The sequence below is a fragment of the Lagopus muta genome, chromosome 8 (genome assembly GCF_023343835.1).
Source record: "Lagopus muta isolate bLagMut1 chromosome 8, bLagMut1 primary, whole genome shotgun sequence".
In the NCBI taxonomy this organism is placed as follows: domain Eukaryota; kingdom Metazoa; phylum Chordata; class Aves; order Galliformes; family Phasianidae; genus Lagopus; species Lagopus muta.
The window spans coordinates 18884829-18904570 of NC_064440.1; the positions used below are offsets into that span (position 1 = coordinate 18884829).

General features: G+C 35.6%; 1 protein-coding gene across 3 annotated transcripts in view; it reads right to left on the minus strand.

Moving 5' to 3' along the window:
• TLK1 (tousled like kinase 1) overlaps nt 1-19742 on the minus strand; it is a 65812-nt gene that overhangs the window by 24017 nt on the left and 22053 nt on the right. For all 3 annotated transcript variants that reach the window (XM_048952557.1, XM_048952558.1, XM_048952559.1), the window contains 7 exons: nt 16050-16168; nt 12491-12562; nt 7761-7836; nt 4654-4700; nt 4111-4197; nt 2608-2697; nt 1146-1238 (listed from right to left, as the gene is read on the minus strand). In XM_048952557.1, the coding sequence (XP_048808514.1) occupies nt 1146-1238; nt 2608-2697; nt 4111-4197; nt 4654-4700; nt 7761-7836; nt 12491-12562; nt 16050-16168 (584 nt within the window). The remainder of the gene's footprint in view (nt 1-1145; nt 1239-2607; nt 2698-4110; nt 4198-4653; nt 4701-7760; nt 7837-12490; nt 12563-16049; nt 16169-19742) is intronic.

Here is a 19742-nt window from a genome sequence, read left to right on the forward strand (position 1 = left end):
AAATGTTTATATCATTCCTACAGATTAGAATGGATGTGTAAAAGATGTTTTTCTGTTTTAAAAACAGGAATATACTTGAAATAAAATGCATTCAAGAACATCACTTCCTTTACACCAAATTGCATTCTGTATTAGACAGTATTCAGCTCGTATATTTTCTGTGTATAAAGATATTGTACTGATATTTTTTTCCAGTCTTCCAGAGCTAAACTGATGTTAATTTAGCTCTGGATCCTTCGTGTTCGATTGCCAAAATAATGCAAAATTCTAATGCTTTTCATATAAAATGAAACTCTTACATTATGGACTTTTAGTGTGAAAAATTTAAATTATCTGAGTAGAAAGTATACCAAGTTTCCTATGTTGCAGTTTCTTTATCAACTTAGAAAAACACATTATTCTGTTTAATTGATTTTTTTTTTTTAAGGTTAGCTTTCTACCTCATACTGTTGGACATGAGCTGAACCAGGTACCCCCAAAGCCTGCAAGCAGAATTTTATATGTATGGTATCATGGATATATACTTGCACACATACAAACACATATAACAGCCTCTGAGTTGTGAATGGAGTGCTTTTTGTTTCTTTAGTATGCAGTTTATTTCACATTCCAAAATGCCACCTTTCCAATCCTACACTCAGGGATATAAGCACTAAGACTCCTTTATCTGAAAGTAAGTATTAAAAAAAACAACAGTATAGCATAGGGTAGGTTCTTATTAAAAGTAGTTATCACCCATGACAGTTTGCTACAACCACCTTCATTCTGAAACTGCAGCTGTCCCACTGATGACTGTTATTCACAATTAAAACAAAACAAAAATCCATTGTGTGAAATTATATTAAGAACATAAGGAATTAACCAAGTGTTTGAAAAACAACATCAGCATTTTGGAAACTCAAGAAGTATAGAAATACGTATTTAGTTATTAACAAGTTGTAATATGGAGAAGAAAAAAGCCTTAAGCTTTTATTTTACAGGCTTCTCAGATTTTCAGGAAAAAATAAAAAGAACACTTTTCAACTTTTTATTTATGTAATTCCAGGGTAACATTGAAAAACATTGATTATTCAAGCATTTAAAATATTTGCTGAGGATCCATTGCCTTTTTCTCTCAATAGTTTTACTGCAGATCTTACACTTACCCTGAGTAAGTCATCTATACGACCTTCTTTCTTTTCCAAGTCTTGATTTTTATTACTTTCTAGTGCAGCTAATTTCAGCATTGTGAGATCAGTCTGAAAAGAACATTTTAAAGTATTTAATACTTTTCTTTAATAATTACAGCATTATTTTTGTCATGTTTGTTACAAAGGGAAATCAAGTTGTACCAGCAGCACATATTACTTCCATGTATTTTGGTAGTGACACGGAAGTTTCATATTCAAAACTGCTCTTTCCCTTCATTAGGAAGAGCTAGGAACAGCTGGAACAAATCACTAACAACATGAGAAGACTTCATCACTCATGGACAAGTTCACAAGTAAGAATATAAAGCAAGGCAAGAACATAGATGGCAACACTGAGGGCTGCTCCAAAAGTAATGCTCCTGTTTTAGTATACTGGTCCATGACATCAGAGACACATGGTGGTACAGTAGAGGTTGAACCTTCTCAACAGTAGTCTTTTACATTTTGTTGCCATGTGACAGACTGTAGCAGAAGGACACTTTGGCAAAATGGCATAAGACATGGAACTGTGTATGAAATAAAAATGTATCACTGAATTTCATCGTGCAGAAAAAAAATTACATCTGTTAACATTCACTGACACTTCCGGAACATTTATGGAGACCAACAGTAGATGCGAGCACAGTGAAGCAGTGGCTGGTACATTTCATCAGTTCTGACAGCGATGGGAAAGACAAGCCATGTTCTAGACTATCATGCAAATTTTTATGAGCGTGACATACAAGCTGTTGTTCATAGCTGACAAAAATGCAGAGCTAACGGTGCTGACCATGTTGACAAATAGTGTTTGGTAGCTGAGAATTCACTCTACTATGGAGTGTTATTTTTCTCTTCGTATCTGTTGTAATTTCCATGGAAATAAATAGGAGGCATTACTTTCTCGGTGACATACACAACTACTTTAAATCCTGTGTACCTGTCAACAGCCAAGGTAATCTTGTTCTAAGTAACTCATGAAAAGAAGAACAAATTGCATTAGAAATGTTAGAGATGATGAAACGTGCTAATGGCTTTTAATGCCATGACAGGAACTATACTGCATTTTGACTATCATCTCACTTTTTTTTCTGTTTTGTTTAAGCAGTTATATGACAAGAGCAGCTGCCATCTCAAGTATTATCTGGAAGAGAAGTCTCTCCTTCTAAGTTCACACAACAGTTAAAATCTTTTGCAGAAGCATACCAAGCACATTGTCTAACTGCTCACAAAGCACAAAATTGGAAGCAGAGTGCAAAACACAAAACTAATTCAAGAGACTGCAATTATGAGCTGCTGAACTTAAAAACAAAAGTTCTTTTGAAGACCAAAAAAGCAAAGCTTCTGAAATCCTTTAAGAGTTTAATAGTTGGAAACCCAAGAAATAATACATCTACCAGTTTTTCCTACAGTTTGAATTTATATGCTGAAAAGCGCTTACCTGAGTAATTTTAAAAGATAACTGCTTTGGTTGCGTGGTAGGGTGGTCCCCAAAAGCTAATGAAGTAGGAGAAGGACTATTCTGTCGAACCTGGAATGCATGCAAACAAAGAATTTTAGATGTAACTGTATTATTCAATTATGAACATAACCTTGTTTACAACTCTTGGCAGGATAACGATACAGAACATAGAAATACAGTGTCCTAAATACACAAGGTACTATATGGTACACTGCATTGAGAATTATCACTATGCTGTCATACATAACTTGTATTCTAGAAAGGATGTAATATATACTCTAAGAAAACTAGGACTGTCACTCCTGGGAAACAGATGGAAAGATTTAAGACAATACAAGACTGACACAAGGCAATGCCTGTCTTATAAAGACTTATTTTTCTGATTCTAAGATTTTGCAACTCAAAAAATAATGCGAGTTATTTTTGGAGAGTTTATTTCCCATGGGATAACTTGAAAGGGGAAGCTAGTGCTGATCAGAACACAAATTGTGTTACTGAAACTTCCCAGAAACACTGATTTGTGTGTTAGGCATTGCAGTCCATAAATTTCATTCAAATCCTTATTTGAGGGCCAGAAAACGCTTAGCTTTAGTGCTGACTTGTGAAAGGCTTGATTTTCTCCTAATAAAAACCCAAACAGCAAATGAAGGGGGCTCAGCTGGGTGAACTTGGGACAGAAGAGTCCCAAAAAATGGGGCTAAGCTTCTCCAGACTGGGCTTCATCCAAAGGATGATGGGTTTGGTGGACATTGTGATGTTGTAGCGGGCATGGGGGTGATATGTTGATGACTGGACTTCAGGATGGTTGGACTTAGAGGTCTTTTCCAATCTTAACAATTCTATGAGACAGTATATTCAAGCCAACTTCCACAATCTTTATTACCCTCCATATAGTTAGCAGTATGTTTGAAAGTACACGGAATGAAATTAATGTCCACCATCACAAAAAATAAATCATTTCTGCAACTGGCAGAATCTGTGTGGCCATTAAGAATCACATGTGTATACCTAATGCAAAAATGAGCACGAGGGGAAAAAAATGAATTTGTGGCTAAGAAAAACATTTAATAACAGGCAAATTATTGTTTAAAAACTTAAGATTTATCAAAAGCTTAGCTTTCAAGTCCTGCATAAGGGGTTCACCTTCCCTGAAAGTAATAAAATACCCACCTATTTTGTGCAAAGGTTTCAAATAAACACCAAAAGAACATTTTAACATGTATAGGTCATTTCACATTGCTTTGTGCTCAAAAATCGTTTTATAAAAAAACCCAACGCAACAGTGTTAAGAATTTACTTGTAGAAAATTTTAGTTTTAAACATTCAACTTGATCCTTTTTCTTCCCCATGCTGTTTAAAAATGAATTCCTTCCTATCGTTCCTTCCTTTGAAAAAGTAGAAAAATATCTGCATAAAGATATTTTTAAGCCATGCTACTTTTAGAGAAGGAAACTCCAGCAGTCATGAAGTTCACAAACTTACAGAAGAAGGGGCGGAATGTGAATTCTGAGGAGATCGGATTGCAGGAGGTACACCTCGAACTGGACTAGAGCCGTTGCCACCTTGGTACTGAAGAGAAGATATGACCCTCAAATTATTCAACCTCTTTAATTAAAATATATCATACAAACACTGAATGACACAGCTCACCTGTACAATGAATACATAATCTAGATTGTATTATTTGGATTACTGAAGCCCTGTGTCACCTGAAGAAAAGTGCAGAAGAAACTGTTTTCTGTCTTTTAGGTCAGGCTGCATCAAGCAACTGAATCTCTTCTTCAAGGTTTAGCACCTAAACTTACATTGAAAATTTTTAAAAAGTATATCATATGAAGAAAGGCTGTACTTTATTCTAATTAGTATTTTCATACACAACTGTAAGAAGGGTAGCCTACTAAAAACAAAGCAAGGCTATGTTGTCACTGCAGAATTTGACAATTAAGGAGTTCACAAGTACACCTAGAATTGTTTGTTAAAAAAAAAAAAAAAAAAAAAAAGTAAATTTAAAGACAAAACCCTTACCTCAAAATAGTCACTAATCTTGTGGCCACGTCCCCCGATACTCTTTCCTGAAATAAATACATTATAATAGATTAAATAGATTACTTATAGATGTGTTACATTTTTACCTGTACAATAATTATTGCAAAATCTTAACACTTGTTAGTTGGTTTTCTTTGATGTGATAATACGTGACCTCCCACCGTTAGATAATTAAGGGATTGTTTACAACAACAAAATCTGCATGTTCCTTCCATTCAGAAATCAGAAATCAACCCATACTTCTAAATCAGATTTAGTTCATGCTTATCAGTAAGAAAGACCTCTTCTAGATAACAGGAAGCACATCCTTCATTCTGTAGATGAAACCTTTAGCAGCATCTCCCTTTTACAAGCATTATCTCCAAATTCACCCACATCTGAAATACCAAATTAACCCATTAATATTGTATGCTCCAAGTGAGTAATTCTGCCCAGATGTTCAGCCCAAGGACTTCTCTAAATGCCAGTTAACACTGTGGGTGTGGAAGATGATGAGTACTTCCATTCCTCCCAGCGTAATAATCAGATTTCAAGTCACAGCCTCCACCACAGAGATAAATAGAGCAGAACAAGACAACAGAATTTCTTTTATTTTAACCAGTAACAAGACAAGAGCACCAACTTGAATTCACCTTTCTTTGACAATCCATATGCAGCATTCCAAAAATTTCACCAATGCCTTATCAAATGACATAAATATTCTATTCAGCTTTAAGACAACGTGGACCACTGCTCTAAACTTCAAAACCTCTTCACAGGAATAAATTTTTGTAATAAGTTAGGAGATTATTCCCACTAATCTTTCTGCCATTTTCAGCAAAGCCTTTCAAGCTTTCCTATTGCTTCAACTCTCAAGAACTCTTTGTAGTCAAGCATGTCTCTATACTGGGATTGCTGCATAGTATTCTGTCACCAACACTCTCATGAAGAAAAAGAGACATATGGCAGTCCTCTGTGTGTCAAAGACTTTTAAAAGAAATATTCAGATAACTGAAAGACCTAGAATAGCACACAGATAATTCCTCCAGTACTTACCCCATTTGTACATCACTACTACTGCCCTCTAGCCAGGTCTTTACATACCATGTTATTCTGTTAGATTTGTCTTTTTTGTGCTTGATTCCCACATCTCACTTTATCAAATTAAATCAGTTTTCATCCAGGTAAATTAGAAAGGCTTTTCTTTTAAATAGAAATTCTATTCCACGTCATGTTATGTACTCTGCACAGATGGAATGACAACATCAACTTATTTTGGCAGTCAATTAGAAGTAGATTCACATTCTTTTGATCCCACTCTCTAATTAATTAGCTCCATGTCCTAAAAATCACACACACACACACAGAATCACACAGAATCACCCGGGTTGGAAGGGACCCCAAGGATCATGTAGTTCCAACCCCCCTGCCTAGCAGGGCCACCAAACATACACATTCAGATCAGGTTGCCCAGGACCCCGTCCAACCTGGCCTTAAACACGTCCAAGGACGGGGCATCCACAACCTCCCTGGGCAGCCCGTTCCAGGGCCTAACCACTCTCCTAGTAAAGAACTTCCCCCTAACATCTAACCTAAATCTTCCCTCCTTCAACTTAAAACCATTTCCCCTAGTCCTGCTGTTGTCAGCCCTTTTGAAGAGTTTACTCCCCTCCTGGGTGTAGGTTCCCTTCAGGTATTGATAGGCTGCAATGAGGTCACCCCGCAGCCTTCTCTTCTCCAGGCTGAACAAGCCCAACTCCCTCAGCCTGTCCTCATAGGGGAGGTGCTCCAGCCCCCTGATCATCTTAGTTGCCCTCCTCTGGACCCTTTCCAAAATCTCTATGTCTTTCTTGTACTGAGGGCTCCACACCTGGACACAGTACTCCAGATGGGGCCTCACAAGAGCCGAGTAGAGAGGGACAATCACCTCCCTGTCCCTGCTGGCCACCCCCAGCAAAAATATTTCAGTCCAACCTTTCTGGATGATTTTGCTATGGTAGACAAAATCCTAGGTATGTTGTATACAACAGCTGGATCCCTTGCTGCTCATTTTCCAATAGCACTATTTGATGTGCTTCAACTATACAACTCCACTACACTCCTGTTTTCTACACTTGTTCCTACAGAATATTGCAGCGCAGACTATTCAGTTTACTGCTACTGACAGTAAAACATTAATTATTAGACATTATAATCATGTTGTGTATGCCAAAAAGTTCTTAACTATCTTTATCTTAACTAATCTTTATCTTAACTAATCTTTATTTTCTCTAACTGCAACTCTGTCTTGTAGTAGGAAGGACAAGCTACCAGACCAACGAAAATAGGAAACTTCACTGAAGCTCTCTGAACAAACCAGGTCTCTTGAGTAAGACAAAGAAAGCCATTCTAGTGAAACCATATAAAACTTCAAGTAGTAGTATGTTGTATCACAAAGACCTCTGGATATGGAGCCTACTGACAGCATCTGAAGTGGCATTTCTTAGCTTAGAAACAAAAAGAATCTAAAGGAGATGTCAATAAAACTAGTTTCTCTTCTCTTTTGATGAATTTTTGCCTTGAAATTTCTATTTCCTCCCTCAAAAAGTCACATTAAAGAGAGAAACAAAAAAAAAACAAGCTTTGTAAACATTCAATTGAAAGTCTGTCTCACCCCGAGCCTCCCACAGCTCTAGAGCACTACGCTGTATCCACAGTAAGAAAGTATGAAATTCAATTGTTTTTAAATATACATGTAAAAAACAAGCACTCAGATATCATAACCAGTAATCCACTTTTCCCCTTACCTACTGAAAAGAAATACAAAACACAAAAGTACTGCTAGTTTTTAAACAGCATACAGAATGCCAACGCTGCTGGAAGTTATGCGGAGAGCAATGCACAACTCTTATGGCCGAGTACCAACATAGCCCAGGTTTAATTGCCCATCCCTTTGACTGATGGATGAATTTGAGGTAGGGTGAAAAGATTTATGTTTGTCATCCCAAACCCAAGACCTGTCTTACAAGCAATACTACAGAATTTTTAAGCCTGGCAAACGTCAAAAATTTGTGCATTATCATTTAATCAAACGTATATAATAACCATATAATTCATTTACAGTTTACCTTGGCTGCTTTCACTCTGAGTATCTGCCTTTCTTTTTCTTCCTCTGGAAGGTTCTGACTGTTTCTTCTCTGGAGTCTATGAAGAACAGAAAGAATGTGATCCAGCAACAGCTCTATTTCACTTCTATCACAGCTACAGTACTGCGAAATAAGGTGGAATTTTCATTCATAAACTATGACTTCACAAATCAACAGGAATGCTGTTATTTCAGATCTTAGTTGAAGTAGATAACGACTCTTGGTCAATCAAACAAATATGAACTAGAATAGATACTGAAGGAAGTAAGAAATAATTCTTAAATATCTGTCCAAAAGGCAATTATGTATATTAATTGTAAAGCCATTATACCTTTTCATCTGCTTTGGGGTTTATGAACATTCAAATTTATTTGGCCCAGGCTGCATTTCACTCAAGAAATCTTCAGGTTATAGATCTGGTATTTCACAACCTCTTTTATCATTAACGAAATAATCTGACTTTTGATTGAGCTTACTACACACTGCCCCAGAATAAATACAGAATTTTAGTGCTTCAGTATGATGACAATAATGTTCCTAATATCTAAGTATAGAAGTCATCTCTAAGGTAATGTAATTTATAGATTTCTAGATTTAGAAAGTTTTTTAAAAGCTAAAACTGTGAACATCTACCCATTCCACCCTCAGTTTCTCCGTATCTCAAATGAAGTTAAATATAAACATTAATCATAGGTGAAAAAGTATGGACTTAATCAAATTTTTTTCAGGAATATTATAAATCACTGCACTCTCTGATTGTCATTTCTGGGCAACATTGATAACAAGAAAGAGTTTTGATCAGAAGCTCCTTTAAGTTTTATTTGTTCTCCTCTGAACTGAGCATTCGAAACAGATAGTCCCCTTAATGTAAGTTACATTCTACAAGCTACCTTGGTTCAAGGCAAACATGCTGCTTCTGTGCACTTATTCTGCAAGGGACCTCATGCCAGTTACAAGAGAAATCACAGAAGCAATTACATGAACTCTATTTTACAGTCAAATAATGAGTGGTCCCTAATATCTTGGACTAAATATGACATAGGTAAGAAGATGCTTCATTCTTTTATGATACCAATGCCTTAATCATTTGACCAAGTTTGTCAGTTTGTCTTCAAAGGATTCTTTTTTTCAATACAGTAAATGTAATGATAATTCAAATTTCAACTGATCATTGAAAGAACTTTAAATACATCTTAGTTCCAAAAACTTCACATGGATACCTTCAAACATAAATTTTTTACAAAAACCTGAGAATATTTATTTTGGCAAAGAGGCTACTTGTGATCTACAGAAAATCATCAGCCCAGAAGGGGAAAGCCAGGACAACAAAGCTCAAACTTCCTTAATTTATACTACTTATTTATATTACAAATATTTATACAACAGACTGTTACAACTGTAACTGTTTTACTAACAGGCTACAAATGTAGTTAAATTTACATATATTTATTAAATATTATTTAAAATTAATTCTCCCAACTACAATGCGTATGCTTTACAATCCTCCTGTACACTAGCTGACTGTACAGCGTAGACTCCTGAAAACAAGGTTAGCTAAAAACTACATGATTCTCAAGGCAGAACATGTGGCTTAGATACACTATTTTTATCATTTGCAATATAAATTGTTATTGTATAAATTATATAAATATAAATCACATAAATTGTTAACATTAAGCTATCTCTCCACATAACTGAACTGAATCTATTTAGCCAATCACTTTCATCCTATTCCTTACTTACCTACTTTTAATTTTGCAAATATCCTTCTAATGTAGTTTTACCTACCTTATCAAGCCAAAAACTCCCCAAACCTTGTCTGCAAGGTAATTCATGCTTAACCGTTTAAAATTCTCACCCAAGAAACTTAGTTTCCAACTGCAGTGACTCATGCATTCCACTCGAAGACATTTAAAGAGGTTTATAGATTTAAAACTAAAACTAAAATAATCCAAAAGTAAACATCTATTTCATCAAGTTTTTCTGATTTCTTCTAGTATCTGATTTAACTTTCTGAGCCGAAAACACTAATGATGTTACCCAGCAAGGTCACACTCACCTTTTCTAAGAACAATATTCACATGGCAGTGTACAATATTCAGACACTAGCAAATGTTCTCCAAAATCCTTTCTAATGAATGAAACCACAGGAATTAAAAGAAGCTGAAGACTAATGGGGCTGAGGAGTAGCCTCCTAGTAAAGACTGAAGCTGCTCTGAGACACTTCAGAAGGATGTACCTACAGCCAAGATTTAGATTAAAATTCCGTTATTTCATAAGCAACATGAAACAGTTCTGAAGTTATCCGAAGTTAACTTTTAAAACTATGTTAAAGTCACCTAGAGCTTGGCATATCAGCAGAACTCTGCACATCACAACCTTGATCCTAGTTTACTTTTTAATTTTAATGAGGTTCCTCTGAGCCTTCTCCTCATACTCATAGTTTTAATTCCTGGATTTTAACATACTCTTTAATGAAATAAACATTTGTAAGTACCAACTCTCAACTAATTAATCTCCTTTTAACGATACTCAGATAAATATTTCTATATACTTTATGTGCAGCTAAACATTTTCTACCATTATTGCAGTACTGTTAACAATAGAACTCAGGAAGTAATTTTTGTAGGGAAAAAAAAAAAAAGTAATAAAATGAATTTTGTTTTGTCTCAACACTTAAACCTCCAGTATGCTTTCTTGGCTGTTAATGTTTTTCATTTGCACAATGAATGAGTTGATAGTTTTGCATAAGTGCTTTTCTCTAAATCCTATCCCTTCCAAAGCTTTACAGCTACAGCAAACAAATACAGCGACGCTGTTTTCCTCAGCAGCGCATTATAAATTCCAATTAGATCAAACCTTCAGTTACTTCTGAAATTACATTTATAATGAGGGTTTTGTATTAATGGGAACTGAAGCAACTCAACAGCTACAAGCAAGCAGAGCAAAACATTTAAGTAGCTAATCAAACTGGACAAATCAAGCCACAGACAAAGCTTTTCTCCTTTAAATAATTCATTATCCACAGAGAATAGAAAATACTAGTTGTAATTAAAAGAATATATTTGTAACCAAAACAAGGAGGAGTAATCCACTTGAACAAGGGATGGTGGAAGAAGGCCAAAATACTGAAAACCTATCAGAAGCACCTATTCACAGACTGAGGTAGCCAATTTAGCTTAACTACAAGCAGCTAATATGTACTTAAATTATGCTCCACAGCAATAAAACATTTCATAAAATAGTAACAACATATAAGCTTAAAAAGAAGCTGAAATGCAGGTCTAGATATTAAGTTCAAATTGCCAGTTAACATTTATTGCTTGCAATGCTTGTTTCAAGTTATTCTGCAGATCCAAGTTTAATTTGTAAAGTATCTCTTCAAACTATTATTCAATTATGCTGCCCTTTTCTTGGTGCATCTGGCAGAGAAAAAAAAAGACTACAATTCTTATAGTTGTATTTGCTGAGATGCACTGTGAAAGCAAAAACGAAATATAAAATAAAAAAACAAAAATGGTTTTGGGGGAAGCTTGCCCTGTTTTGAAAACTAAGTGAGAATGACATTTTTTTCTTCCTAATTTAGCAATGAAAAACCCAGTATGATTAACGCACCACTACAATGTGCTAAGAAACTGAGATTGTTGCTACAAATCCATTTCAATGATTTTGAGAATTGCATTCCTACTTTTTTTTTTCTTTGGATACCTGCTTACCATACAGCAGCTTTTTCTCACAACATCAAAATATGCTGCTGCTTTCCTTATGAATAAGTCTTTGCACTTCTATTCTACATTCTACTACAGAAATTCTCTATTATGAAAATTTAAATGTCAAACTATTAAAAAAAAAAAAGAGAGAGAGAGAGAAAGAGAGAAAGATCTTGTTTCTAGTACTATGATTTAAAGTGTACTTCCTGTAAGATTACAGCATATAAGAAACCAGATAATATTTTAAGAACTAAACTCTGAAAACTTATTAACATACTTGGCATTACAATTATAATTTAATTTCAGCGAATACAACTGCCAACTTCTGAAAATGGGTCAAGCAACCATATTTCGTTATTCAATGTCATTAAGATTGAACTTTCAGAAAACAGAAGAAACCTGGAACACTGAATTGCTCTGTGTAGGGACCAGTTAAAAAATGGAAGCATTTCTATTTTAGAATCCAAGTAGTAGAATATATATATTATCCCCATCCAGAAACATGGCTTGAGGTTAAAACATGTGCAGAGACTGAAGAAGTGGAGCGAACTATCAGATTTACATGCCTTAGAAATCTTCTAAGATGCTTCTGCATCTCATGTGTCTAAGTGTAACATGACATTCTTCTACACCAAATATTACAGGCATATTTTCAAAGAAACAGTTAAACATTAATCAACATTTGTGTTGATGAAAGCCTTACTGTTTATTAGAAAAAAGTTAGGAAATTATTTAAACATTTTCAACTGTTTTTCCTCATGGCATGACTATATAGGTAATACCTATAGTCCGGAAGAATATGAAGAAAGATAGTAAATAAAAGCTAGTCTCATGACCAGAAAAACCCCAAAGAATGGGACAGTAATGTATGCTTTCTCTTATTTAGCTTTTTTGTATTTTGCTTTAAAAGCTCCTACATAAAGCAAAGCAGAGTAGAAAATAAATTATGACATGCTAGCATTAAAGCTTTGAGGTATTAATGAATCTGCCTAGCATACTTACCTCTGATTCTTTATCACTTAAAGATCCCAAGCTTCCAAAACTGTGGTTCGAACTTTCATTATTTGTTGAGGCCTAGCAAGATAAATACAATAGTTATGTATTACGAACAGATTTGCTAAGTACCTCACTGTTGTTAAGTATTACATATAAATAGTAGGGCATTACTATCACAGTTGTAACTATTAACAGTGATCAAATGTTATGCCGATGAACTATGGAGTCCCTGTGATTTGCAATGGGGATAAGAAATTTGACGGTTATGTGTTTTGATGTAGTGCAATCAATTCTGTATTTTAATTTCTTCTGAGACAAGTAAAGCCTTGGAACATTCAAAATCTTATTTGCGAATAGCAAAAGATCCAAGGAAGAGCCTTATAAGGTGATTCTACAGAATGGACTTATACATTCTATATTGCTCAAAGTGTTAGAGACTTAACAATTTTCAAAAGAGGCTCTTTCTCTTAAGTCAGACATTAGGCTATTGCAATTGTTTTTAAAATTCATTCAACAAAAGAAAAGAACAACTTATTGACAATATTACTGTATATTCTTACAACAAATCACATCCCCCAGAACAACAAATTCAGACTACTGGAGAGGGAAAAAAAAAAAAAGAAAAAAAAAAAGGAAACTCTAATAGTTTCAAATTATAATATTTCTATAGAAATGTTCCACAGCTGATTTTTTCAGAGATCTTTTAAACAGAGAGTGGCAACAAGGACATTTTATTGAAAGAGTCTGCTCCATTCACACAAGAAGTGTTAACATGAGGTTTGTTTTTTGTTTTTTTGGTTTAATTAAAAGAAAAATGTTGTACTGCTGAATTATTCTCTTCTCCAATAGAAAGGCAGAACAAACACTCTGAAGTAAAGCAACAACTTAAGGCAAATACTTGCTTCAAAGCATTCAATTCCAGCATTGCATCAGCTTACAATACAGATCTGTGACATCTCCTGGAACAACTGGATCACGTCTGAATTAAGATTTCTAGAGAAATGCAATTAATCCCACAAAATTTCAACATGTGTTTTCCCCCAAAATAGTTTCTGGTTTAAAAATGCCTTGTTGTGCCTTGTGACTCTTCAGTAGGTCGTCATCAGGGTCAGAACAATAATCTTAGTAATCTACACTCATGTATTCACTACTGCTTATTGAAAAAGCTTGAAGATGCTGGACTTTACCTCCTCCACAGCTGAAGAACAATTCAGCATATAGGCCTTCCAAATAATAATCTCAATAAACAAGACTCCATCTCAATTTAATTACTAGAAGAATAAAGTCCTAGCATGTTTTCGAAAAATAATCTGCATGCATCTGTGTGCTGCAGCCTCTGCACTGTCTTGCTAGATTATGAAAATGAGAATTCAGTGAGTGGAATCAGGTATGTATGCGAAGAGGAGGTGTTCTCATTTTTGCCTTCCAAGTACATCTCTTTCTTCCAGTTACCTCTGGGCATCAGATCAAAAAGCTTGTGTCATTTTTTAAATAAAAATCAGATAAGCTTCTCATAATGTCCACCAACAAGACTACAGACTAAATAAAAAAATAAATTAAAAAAAAAAAAAAAAGAATTCCAAGCAGCCCAGATACACTGAGTGGTAAGAAATGAGTTCAAGATATAAAAGAAAAACCAACAAAACTGACAGAATTGCCACTTCACTAATGGTGGGATAAACTGCAGTTGATATTGGTATTCCCCTCCATATTCCCATAAGCAGGGAAATAAACATATATTGCAAGGTGCATTGCAGATCATTTGTAGAGTATATCTAGTCAAAGTTAAGAAGAACAAAATCTGCTAGGTGAGGATTTGTATCCATCTAAAAACTACAGTGATAGTGGTATCTTTTACAAGCAACTATCAAAGCATTTAGTAGTATTAAAAAACTTTATCTAGCTATCCATTTGCAAAACAATTGGATGAGATTCATCTATCTTTTCAAATAGTTCTAGGACTGTGCCAAGGACTAGAAATTTGTGTTTCATATAGTAGAGAGAAAAAGGAAATTAGCTGGCTTTTTTTTGTTCTTGTTGGTTTTGGCTTTTTTTTGCTGTTGTTGCTTTTCCCTAGCTAACGACCTCAGAAAGTGGAATGTAATTTAGGTAAAAATGAAATCAGTTGAACAACAAGCAACTAAAAAAAGTCTTGGAGAGATTTATTGGATTGATGAGAAGCAACTCACAGGGAGTTAAGTTTAAAGAAAGAGAACCCCAAGAAACTTGATAATTGATTTCAAATAAAATGCGTTAAACACAGTAGTAGACAGATTCTGAGGAAGAAAGACTGACAATACTACAACGAACCAAAAAAGCTGTATAAAAAATAATAGAAGAAAAATTACATGAACTCAAAAGAAGGGAGAGCTAGTCATTAAAAAGGACAAAAAGTCATCTGAATTTTAAGTAATTACTTGAGCAATTATAATGAGTTAATAAATTAGGAAGTAAGTTGTTACAGGAAAGTAACAAAAATGAACCAGAATTACTGACTTTTCCCTCAATCTTCTTTTAATTACAAGAGTAAAGCATACATCTTTTGTAGGCACACTTCAAAGACAACTAAATAAGAAGAGAAGACAGCAGTGCATCAGTTACATTGTACCAATTCAATCTGATTTCTTTCATCAACCTCTGCTATCAGGTAGTATTCTACTGTGTAATACAGAGTGGTAATAAAAACATCAAACATTAAAGGGAAAGTGCTAATAAAGCTTGCACAGAAATTTTAAAATAAAAGAGCATTACACAGAGCTTGGAAACCGAATTCCCAAATATTTTAGCAATGAGTGAAATTAGATTAAGAATTAGTAAAGATGTTAAAAAATAACTAAATTTATTTGGTGAAGTACTTCCAAATACTCAAAACCAAAATGGAGTATCATCTAGGCAACAGTACTGCAGAAATTAGTCCTGGAAACTGACATAAACTTGAATGGGATTTGTAATAAAAGCAAACTTATTTGGTAAATATATTAACTAAAGGTTAATATACAATATATAGAAGGTAATTAAGCCATAGTAGTTGATGTTCATAAGGTCTTCCCTGAACTGCTGCATCTTGGTTTTGATACTAGAGGACAGACTGCACAAATTCTACAATCAAAATACATAAAATTGATGTAGGTGTCTCAAAAAGATGAAATAATTGGGTTTTGCTAATACAGATAAAAAATGTTCAAACAAGAAAACAATTAATTTTGAAAACAGAGGTCCATGTGTCTATCTCAAGCATTAGTTAAGTAGTTGGCTATCTACAGAAGGAATAGCTCCTTTTAAATACTGGGAATAACTTTCAGTGCTGATCACATGAACACGAGAACAAAACCACAGAAGAGCCTGTATAATACTATACTTCAGGGTTTTTAAGAACAATTAAACATGTGAATGGTTCAGGATAAAGAAGTCTATCTCAAATCAAAATAAGTGACTAATAATAATTTTCTTGAGACTCTCTTCCATTCCAGTCCTTTACCAGTAAATAGCACAGGCAATGTAAAATAGACAATACAAAATACTGTTTCAAAAATGGAAGATCTGGATAACTGTTCTTAGTACTTACTTTAGCTCCAACACTGCAACTTCCAGTACTCCCAGTGCTGCCACTTACTACTCCTGTAAATCTTGCCTCTAACAATTCTTGTCTTCTTGGGTCCAGGCTATGAAGCTCATCCATTGCTCCTAAACAAACAAATAAATAAATTCATTATATTCTCTAAATTACAGTAGAATATTTTACAAGTAAACCAAATATGCCACTGATCTACAAACACACACAAAAAAAGAAAAATCTGTACTCTCAAACTGTCAACATTTCACCATCTGTTATTTAATAACAAATTAACACTAATTCTAGACATTTTGAGGAAACTTCCCTGTATCAGAATACCCCTGTCAGTTCTAGAGAAAACTAAAATCTATTAGAGGCACGTAAGAGTCATGGAGCCTACAGCATATGATACACGAACCAGTTGATTATTAATAGATAAAAAAACAAGCAATGGGAGCAAAACACTCTTCAGCATAAAACCTTCAATTCAGCAAGGCTCTTGTTCTCAGTATTATTTCAATTATTTAAGATATCAACATATTGATATGCTAGACAAGTAAAAATCATAGGAAAAATGAAAATGAGGTCATGGGCTATAGTAACCATCATGTAAAAGGGAATACAGTATTACTGGAAGGGCAAGGAATCAAGAAACAGGATCAGCTATATGAAAGGAGCCAGGAGTAGCAGAGTCCTTCGCACAGGTGGTGCCTCCTACAGACAGGGGGTAAAGCAACGCCCCTGGCATCAGCAGAAGAAAGAAGGTGGAGGGGAATGGATGAACAAAAGGAGTTTCTGATGCACCCAGATGAGCTCAGCAGTTCAGCTACAATAGTAGACTGCAGTCTGATGTGTAGCCTTCTTATTTGTATTTAAATCACTTACAACTCTTTAATCAGTCTCAAAGATCATCTAGACAAACACCCTTCTGTATTTAAACAAACTGTGTTCTTTGTTTTTATCTCTTCAGCTACTCAAACATTCAATTTATCTCCAAATTGGAAACAGTTCAGTTGCTTTATCTTAAATAAGTTATTTAATACCAAAGTCCTTATGCACTATTTAAAAGACATATCCCTCAAGCACCATGCAAAATGATACAGCCTCATTTTTTCAACTAAGATACAGCTTATCAAGCTTGTACTTTTCAGTCACACAGGACAACATACATTGTCAGAAAAGTAGTTCTGTAAGGACAGGAAGTAATATTGATGTATATTCCAGTGATACTATTAAAAAAAACAGGTTTGAATTTTCTTTTCATGAAAACTAGTTTGCAACATTTGAGTGTCCGTATGGACTTTAACCAAGTATCTTTCGCCAAGTATCCTGACAAGCAAGGCATCAGCAGAGCTCTACTCACTGTTAACAGAACACAAGAGGCAGATTATTACGACTCCTGGCTATCTCAGCAACCTTTGGCATTCAAAAACCAGATAGACCTACCACCCTCTACACGCTGGCTACCGCAAGCCATGCAGCTCAGACTTCTGGCATGGAAAGTCCTGCCTCAGTCACTCTGTTAATTCAGGCTGCTTGAGTCTTAGCAGCAGTGTATGCCTTGCTCTAGTGGGAAAGCCAGTGGCAGGAATGAGAGTACCAGCACTCCTTCACACCAGGCAAAGAACAGTCAAAAAGGAGACACGTGGAAAACATGCTGGTAGAATCTTCCTTTGACAACCAAGGCACAAGTGGCTGGCACAGCATGCCAGGTTCTGGTTCGTGAAGTGGGGAGCCCCATAGGGAGCTGGAGGCCTTTTCCAACACTGCAAGAATGCAGGACTGGTTTCAAATTGCAGTTGGCTTATCATCTGTAGTCATAACACTGCTCCTGAAATGGGCCAGCAGAAGTTCCTCTAATTTCCATGTGTTTTAGACTAAACTCTCAGGGGAAACGATTGCCTTACTATGTGCACACACGGTGCCAAACATTCAGGAATACTCTTTAAAATTCTTGTTTTCCATAATCTTCTTGTGCACTGCTTCCAATGTTTTCAGAAACAAAGTGCACACTTCCTCATTTACACAAAAATACTCCTCAAATTTACACACTGGGCAATTAGGCCTTTCTTAAAGCAGATCTGTACACCATATCCTTGCTACCACGTACATAATATATACCTCAATGGGGAAGTACTCTTTAGTAAGAGCGTAAGAAACTGAACAAGTTCAAGTGGCCATTGTCTCACTTCGTAACAGTAGAAGTGTTCAAGTGTTGGCCATTCTGAAACAATCAATTTTAGCATGAAGCAACCCACTTACTGAAGCAGGACTAGCAATACTCAATATTCCTACTTGCTAACCACTGCCCATAACAGTTCAGAGCTTACCTAAATTTACCAATGTAAGTCGAGCATACCACACGCATACTGCAGAAACAGATACTACAATACCCAGTATTGCTTATTTCAGGAAACATGGGGAAGCAAGAATCCCTATGGATAGTTAAGGGTCACTGGAAATGGTACAGGGTACAACTGGTACACAGGTTTTGGTATCGGTTTATTTATTATGTGCCTAAATACTACTGCAATGAAGAGATCAACATTCCTGGGCCACTCTACCCGTTAGGAGAGTAATTGAGCGGGCAGGTGGGTATTTCACCACACAGATGAAGTACGACTTTTCTTTTTTTCTGTTCCATTTTTGAAGTCCACACATGCTAATGAATGCACTATATTCATTATTACTGCTGCAGTTTTGCTTTTCTTTTGCATTTTAATGTCCAGAACCACAGAACACCACACAATGAACACGTACACTCCATCATCCATGTGATAAGAAGGACAAGTCAGGAAAGCTAAAGTCAAGCTTTCTCTCAACACAAAGCAAATCCTAGACGTCTACCAAACTGCCTCCTTCAGTTAAGACAGACTTCCACATGCAGCTGTTTTTTCAAGAAAATAATGTTCTTTATATTTCTTCAGCTCACAGCCCTAGTGTATGGGAACCATTGAGTCACCCCCTGAAGCACTGATTGAGCACCTGGGGAAAGGACCTGGTCAGGCCAGGGAGCACAAGTGAAGGCAATTCAGCTGTGTGACCAGAAGGGGTGGAGCCTGGCTGCACTTCTCTTAGACCTCATTTAAGGGCTGACTGCCACTAGGAAAGGATTTCTTTCTGGAAGTCCCTCCTTGTTAGAGCTTTCCCCTACAAACCTAGAATCTTCTGATACAGGTAAGCAATCTTTTCCCCTTCCCTTTTAGCACCTTGCTATCATGCTGCTCCTTCTGTCGTTACACCTCTGGTGAAACACCTTTTTCCATCATACTGATCTGTCCAATTGCTACACCAAGGTTCCTGCTTTTAAAGGCAACTTCAGAGTGCTAATGGTGCAGGACAAAGACTACTTTTTTTTTTGGTTTTTTTTTTTTTTTAAATAAACATCAGATTTTATAAATTCAACTGCTGTTCACAAGATAAACTAAATTTACAGTTTTAAAAATACACTCCAACTAGCTGAGCTAGTTTCATTCCTATTACAGAAATTCAATTCACCAATTCAAAGGACATGCATTCACATCATAGAAGTGCTTCACTGAGGCACATTTATGATGCTAAATGAAGAAATGGCACTGCTATAAACGTTGCCATTTAGGCATCCACTACCTTTCACAGAAAATGTCTCTGAGATTACCCGATCCTCACTATGAGCTCTAAAAACTTACTTTTCTTGTAACCACTCTACAAAGCCTCTTTTTTTCA